Here is a 7,766-nt window from a genome sequence, read left to right as displayed (position 1 = left end):
GTTCAGTGGAATGTTCTTGCACATGTATAATGTTGCAGGTGGACTAACAATCATACATACAACTTGACAATCAAAATACAAATAAAAACTGGAATGTTGAGCACTATAATAGCGACGCTTCAACAGCAAGAGGGTGCTTTATAATACACATGAAGATATTTTCCCATGTCAATTTTCAAGGAAGGGTCAAAACAAGGTTGCCCTTTTAAATATACTGATATAGCCATATAAAAACACTGATTATATCAGTAGCACAGACAGAGCTGTTCTATGAACTGCTGGAAATGGCCATGCTAAGATTTATAACAGCAATACCAAAGATCTAATAACCACCCCTGATTTTTAATCAGTGATGTAATATACAGCTTTTAAATCATGGAAAACGATCTGAACGAGAATAGGATTAGAGCTATTCCACTGAGGTTCTTGCTATACCAGCTTTAATAGCACACAGGAGGTTTATCAGGGTTGCCAAGCGTTTTATCCCAAAATTACACATTAGACTGTTCACTCAGCAGTAAGTCATCCAGCAGAGCTTTCCAATAGCGTGGTCTCTGGCATGACTCAGGGGATATGAGCCTCAATATCGTCTAGTGGTTGGTGCGTCCTGTGGTAACCGTCTCGCAGACTAACGGAACTTCCTTCATTCCTAAAAAGTGATGCACTTTTTTTCCTTTAGCCCAAACTGGCTTGCATGGTTGCCTGGTGAGGCCATGTGCAAATCAAAAGAGCTCCATACACAGTGCACGTGTTTTGCTGAAGTTACACAGGGTGTTTCAACCTGGACTGCTTTTCAAACGAGGCACAATACAGGGCAGCCAAACAGAACACAGCTCATTTGCATATATCAGTCTTAAAGGCACACTGACAAAACCAGGTTGTTTAATTATAAGGGCTAAAGAGAGGTAGAAAAATAGTCATGTAAAATTAAGTATGATTATTGTCGGTATTTCAAACCACACAAACATTTTAGGTGGACCTCAGACAAAGTAAAATAGAAGAAAAAAGCAGGATATAGGCCCTCCAACAAAATAAGGATGCAATAAAATATTCATCCATCCCTCCAGAAACAGTTTTCCTCAGAACAAACTATTCAAAGAGTGACTAAATGATTTGAACATTAAGTTTAACTTTCAGCTCAGTGACAGGATGTTTCTGGTGGTAGAACCTAGCGGTTTCCTGTGGCATGAAACATTACCACGGAAGCACAGTTGGCTTGACGAAAACACAGAGCGTTCACTCTTTTAACCTCTGCACTCATAACCAGTCATACCACTTTAGCCACTAACAGGCTTTTTCTCTATTAAACAAGAAACGCATTTTTAACCTTCATGTGTGACAGGAAAAGCTCACCAAAACATCATCAGGCCAGCAGCACATCTTCACATGACTGCGTTAAAGAAGCAATATGCAGCAAACATCTAAAAGCCAGAGGCTGCAGACTGAGGATCTTCAACACTATTATGTTGATGAAGTTCATTATGATGATGGTAGATTAGCGCACTTTATTCCGAGATGCCTGGATCAGGTTCATGTTGCGCAAACTGAAGCTAGTAATTACATGCCAAGAAGACAAGACTGGTCCTGACTGCGGCTCCTGAGCTTTTTAAACAGAGCCAGGACACTCACACGGTTTCTCACAGTGTCACCAATATATGCATATACAGTCTTTTTTGCTGCTGCTCCTTGCAATTTCCTTTCAGGTTTAATAAAAAGATTAAGACAAATCTATGCATCCATCTTTCCTTCTATCAATCCATTCCTCTATATTTCTTTTGTACTGTGCATCCAACCAGTCATTTATCCACATCTTTCTTTCTGTCTGTCTGTCCGTCCATCTTTTTTTTTACTCTTTCTACCTATAATGTTTCTGTCTACCCATCCTTCTTTCCTTTTGTCTTTCTATCCATTTTTCTTTCTTTATATCTATCCCTTTCTTTTTCTTTCTTTCTTTCTTTCTATCATCTTTCGTTTGTTTTTTCTTTTGCTCATTTGTTCATATATCTCTCTTTACTGTCTTCCTATCCGTGTCTTTCTTTTATATATATATATATATATATATATATATCCTTTTCTTTTTATGCTTCTCTATCTTTCATTTGTTTTTTTCTTTTGTTCAGTTCTCATCTCTCTCTCTCTCTCGAAACTCATGTATCATTGATTGTTCATGACTGGGACGCAGTAGTGGTGTGATTAGAGGGACTCTGCCCACTCTTCATTCCAGGACTGATTAACATAGCCGAATGAGGCGAGTGGAGTGATGATGAGGCAGGATGAGTTAGCCCCTTTAGGGGAGCATGACTAGGCTGGGTGAAAGGACTGGGGCTTTGCACTGTACAAACACACAGAGAGCCTAGCCTGTGTTTGGGTGCAGTGGTAGGGAAGAAGAGAGTCCTGTTTGGATTGAGCTCCCAGTCGTCACTGTCTGTACAGTCAGCTGGACTGCTGTGTGTCATGCGCCTGTTAGGAAACTCCGCACACTCAGTGCAACATACATGTCACGGGTGTTTGACTTGTTTAAAAAGCACAAACATCATAAGCTTTTGTTAACTAAAGGCTTCTATAACTGAAATCAGGGTACTTAGATAGAAGGTTATTAATGGGTTGTGAAAAATACACAATGCATACGCAATCCTGCATGTGCAATATTGCAACAGGAAAAAGCAACGCAGACTGTGAAAGAAAAGCAAAAGCGAGGAAATGTTGTCAACACAGAAGGCACAAGATGCAAGCATGTGACAGGATAAGCAAACCTGTCAGTCATAAAGTCAAACCAGAAGGTTCAAACCATGCCACAGGTTTTAGTCACTTTGGTAAGAACAGTGATGACACAGGAAGTTTAAAACCACCTTTTACATGTGCGTTCGTCAACAATTGTAGGTTGAGATTTTTCTTTTTTCTCTGTGAAAAAGCCCAACCCACTTCCATAATAATGACTAAATGCTTTTGCAGTTCGTCATTTTTTTTCTTCTTTTATGAAGACTTACTGGTGGTTTGTTGGACGTTTTCTTAGTCAAGTCCCAATATGTTGGAGGAAAAAAACCGTAAAGGCATATCCAGACAAGAGAGTTAAAGCTGAGATGACCTTGCCAACTACCCACACCTAGTTCAGTTTGCTTTCATCAGCTAAGAAGGCCCTCCTGTCTGCATATGCCCAATGAGGATCAAGGATTTTAATATGCTCATGTGAAAGCAGACTGGTTTTGTAAAACTGACTCACTCACTGGGAGTGGGTTTCTAACAATGCCTAGTATAAATGTTCTTTGAAGTAGCGGACAAGCTAGGACTCCTCTCTAGAGTCTTGTTCTGATGAAATATGAGCCTCAGTTCCTCTCTCTAACCTCTCTTGAAGTGTGCTCAGGGAGGTCGTAGACTAAGGCCCTGTATGAACAGGGGAAGTTTACTTTCCTTTTATTCACAGCATGATCTGTTAGATTTACTCCCATGATACTGCTATGGATTCAAGCAGGACAGAGGTCCATTTAAATGTTGCTCTTCTTGAATCCTGAATAATGAATACAAACGCAAATTTTGACCCCAGAATGCTTCCTGGGAGCACGGGAAAACCAGAACAAAGTGATACTATGACTGCACCTTTTAACTATATGATATTGCTGAAGTGGAAGATGATCATCTCATAGACATTCAGTACTTTGCAAAAAAGTAAAAGGCACACATTTAATTTCCAGTCAAAACAGCCATTAAATGCAAGTTATTCATTTTCAGAAGATTTTTTTGAGGATATTAGACAAAAGAATCAAGGAGATAAAAAATTGAGTTTCTAAAACTGGGGTTCAAAAAATTATTGAAAGAGAAAATTAGACTCCTAACAACTGTCCAAGACCTGGCAGAGCACCAAAACTGTCACCATCAGATAAACAGTACTTAAAGCTTTTATCTTTTACGAAGAGGAGAAAATCAAGCTCCACTCTTGCTTCAGATCTGAAAAAATCCACAGGTGTTTCTGTCCATCTTTCCACTGTGAGATGAGGACTCCACGCTATGAGTCTGAAAGGATGTGTAGCTGTCAAGAAGACCTTACTGAGAAAACAAAACAGATAAAAAAGAAAACAACTTGCAAATCAAACAAAAAAAAACTGCTGGTTTTCTCATAACAACAAACTGACCTCCCCAGAGTCCAGACCACAACATCATTGAATGTGTTTGGGATTGCTTGGATTGTGAGAAGCAGAAAATGCAGCATGATGTTTTATTAAGTTGTTGAGACGTCTGTGTTTTTTTTCCCGCTGGCACTCAAAAATGAATAATTGTACTTAAATGAAGGGTGGCCTCTGATTTTGCACAGTACTGTACGGTATGTATTTGTGCCAATAACGCACTGTCTATGGTAGACACAGAGAAATCACTCAAATGACAATGTATGATGAGACCACAAGGAATTTTATCAGATTTATAAGAGAGCAATGGATACTCCCAATGGCAAATTAGATTTTCCACCAGTCGCACCTCCAACTGCTTTTTTTAATGAGATCTCCCTGTCCCACTATGCTTCCTTCCCCTAAGCAGAGAATGTCAAATTGAGGCTGGGGGCAGGCAAAATGTCAGATTTTGCTCTGCTGTGTTAATGTGGCTTTTATTCTTGGAGGCCTTCCATAAGATTTTCCCCAATTTCATTTAAATGGATTTAGCACTGGCCTGAATGTCTGCCTGTATGCCTTTAAAGCCAAGCTAGTCTGGTATTAGTGGTTTCACGACAGGGAGGCTAACGAGGTAATTACCGAATCTTATACTTTCTGACTTGACAGAGCTCTTTAACATTACGCCCTAATTCGATTACCGTTTCTTCATTAGTAATTAACAAGGTCATTTAGTCTGCCTCTTCGTAACCAACGGCAAAATCCATAATTCATGGCAGTGCTGTTTCATTCATTTTCAAAAAAAACAATGATGGCCAGTATATCAGACTGGTTCAGTGCATTACTGCAGTGTCAGGGTCACATTGTGTCTAACATTGCTGTTTCATGTCTGGGGTCTTAAAAGGATGTGTACACTTCAGCATTAGACAAAAAGAAAAAAAACAACCCTTTCTCCCTCCTCCTCATCCACTAGCATCCAGCCTTAATCTTCACATTATAAGCATGAGCCGCAGACAATGGATACTAAAGCATCTGCTCCTCTCTGCTTGGTGGCCAGTTTGTTATGGTAGATCTTAGGCTGATTGAGGACATCTCCCTCTGTATCCAAGCATGCTGATTGCTCATCTGCATACCAATCAGCCCTGGAATAGGCACAATGAACAGTGCCTGTAGATGTACCTCACATCAAAAAAAAATCACTGCAGCAACAATTACTGAGCAAAGAGAACTTGGTGAAATCTTTCAGGGAACATGACATGTCTTTCAAATTGTTTTAAAGACCAGCAGGCATGACAGCAAAAGTGGTGATGTGTTTTTTGTGGTTAGGCAGGGTGTGGTGCTGCTGTAAAGAGGAAATAGGCTGAGGCTGTGAGAATACTGCGAGAACATGATTGACATCGTGCAACAACACCAGTGACAAACTCTTCAAGGCTAACCATTGTAGAAGTGTGGCTATAACTCCAGTCCTATTGTCAGGAAAGGGATTTGTGCTCCCCCACCCCCCCAATCTTCTTTTCTTCTTCAGTGCACCTTCCATCCCAGTGGTTACTAGGAGACAGTGAAGGGGTGCATGGCGAAATTGTGAAATGGAGGAACAGTGGGTACCCTGTAGCAGGCAGCTGTGAGGAGCGAAAAAAAAAAACAAAAAAAAACACACCCACCTGCTTCACCTCGCAATTCTCACACCCCCCCGTGCCTATTCCGTGCACCCCTCATCACAGAAAGCACACATCATGCTGAAACCACACCAAAGGCTGAAAAGCAACCCTCTGCTGCTCCATTGTGCCAAGATGCTGGGTGAGACTGGCATTGCCAGTCTATGTACCCACAAAATTATTAAACCATTCAGTTGCTACAGCAATTATTTTATCAGTGCATGTGCTGTGACATCTTTCAAGTCCATGTTTGCACTACAACTTGACTTAATATCCAATAACACTGGTTTAGTGTTGTAGACGTGGTTTTTATTTGCTTGACTCTGTGGTTTATGACTCTCCAGAAGAAGGTGGGATCTGAGTTTTCAGTAAGTCAGAAAAAAAAACAAAGTTACAGTAAACAGGACTGTGACAGAATGGATAAGGAAAAAAAATAGGCCACACTAAATTTATTAATAAAGCAATTTAAATTTTTTTAAGTGTCATACACTTACAGTGAGCCATTAGTGAACTATAATGTTACTGGCCACAATAAATACTCAAATATGTCCAAATGTACAAAGCCGAAACCACTTGTCGTTACACTTCTGCATTACAGATTAGCCATGAATGTACCCAACAGAGAAGGAACTTGGAACTGGCACACAGTGTGCACCAGAACACCTTTATGTACTTTTACGCAGCTTTCAATGGTGAATAGAAATAAATCCAGGCATGAACATCTTTCTTAGTTGAAATTTGAAAACCCTGCTATGCTACTTCATTGGTAACAGTCACTCAGTCCAATATACTCCTCTCTCTCTCTCTCTCTCTCTCTCACACTCTGCCCTTCTTTCTCTCTCTCTTTCACTCTCTTACTCGGCAGGCTAGGCCAGAGCCATGCGTTGGGGCTTCTCCAAGTTGGCACGGAATCTGTCCAAGAAGCGGGAGGCGAGTTCGTCGTCCACTAGTCGTCCGTCGCTGGACAGGGTGACGGTCATTAGTTGCCGGGTACGGAGGCTGGGGCCTGAGCCATCCTGGCTTTCTGGGGTCAGCGTCAGCTCATCCCTGGAGCGGCCCACTGCCAGGATACAGGACTGTGGAGGGTTGATTACTGCACTGAAGCCACTGATGCCGAACATGCCCAGGTTGGAGACACTGTTGAAGCAGAGAGGACAGCAACACAAGCTCTAGTATTTACAGAAAGCTTTCACCATGTACTAAATAGAAAAAGTGCTCCTCATTTTTCATCACTGATACATTCTCATGGACACAGCACTACCACAAAGAAAGAACAGCCAGCAAACAGAAGTGCTTGCTTAAGTTGTTATTGTTAAACTCTGTTCTGTTCAGTCTTTCATAATGTCAAGGAGGGTTTTTACAATAAATGGGTCATTTAAGGCTAAATCCTGACTAGATCCAGTCATACTGGCACTGCAATGTTGTAGCATTATGCTTTCACTTCTCAGCTGCCCACAGACAGTGCACACTGTTTGCTCCATGCTTGAGGACAGACGGCATCTAAAGGATGCTTCCTTGGCAGAAAAAACCCGTTATAGTGCTTAGCACACTGTCTTTTCTAATGTGGCTCAGTAGGACAATCAGAACAAAGCAGGTGATACAAACCCCGGAAATAAGACAATGAGCGATGGCTTACTATTGGGATTTCTGGACTATCTTTACCACAGAAAGCCCATTTATTTCTAAGCGACCCCATTAAGTCTGTAATGATAAAAAAAATGACTGCCTGTGCCTTGGGTGGAAGTGATTAAACTGATGACCATAATTTATGATTCTGTGCAATCTCTCTCTCTCTCTCTCTCTCTCTCTCTCTCTCTTACACACACACACACACACACACACACACACACACACACACACTCACGGCCATGAGAGGGATAAATAAAATGTGCAGCAGTTTATGCATGTCTTTAACATCTTCCTAAACTGTGCAGTCTTCCGTGTTCCTCCAGTTTAACCATGTATTTAATAGCTTATCACTAGGGGAGACAAATAGGAAATGAAGGAAGAAAAG

The 7,766-nt window shown here is 41.0% G+C and overlaps 1 protein-coding gene across 1 annotated transcript in view; it reads right to left on the bottom strand.

Moving 5' to 3' along the window:
* Nucleotides 1-6,039: 6,039 nt before the first annotated feature.
* pdhx (pyruvate dehydrogenase complex component X) overlaps nucleotides 6,040-7,766 on the bottom strand; it is a 45,180-nt gene continuing 43,453 nt past the window's right edge. Inside the window, exon 11 of the mRNA XM_036575917.1 lies at nucleotides 6,040-6,889. Coding sequence (XP_036431810.1) covers nucleotides 6,619-6,889 — 271 coding nt within the window. The 3' untranslated portion in view covers nucleotides 6,040-6,618. The remainder of the gene's footprint in view (nucleotides 6,890-7,766) is intronic.

The sequence above is a fragment of the Colossoma macropomum genome, unplaced genomic scaffold, assembly GCF_904425465.1.
Source record: "Colossoma macropomum unplaced genomic scaffold, Colossoma_macropomum, whole genome shotgun sequence".
Lineage (NCBI taxonomy): Eukaryota > Metazoa > Chordata > Actinopteri > Characiformes > Serrasalmidae > Colossoma > Colossoma macropomum.
Note: the sequence above shows the minus strand (reverse complement) of the source record. Positions and strands in the feature narration are given on the sequence as shown.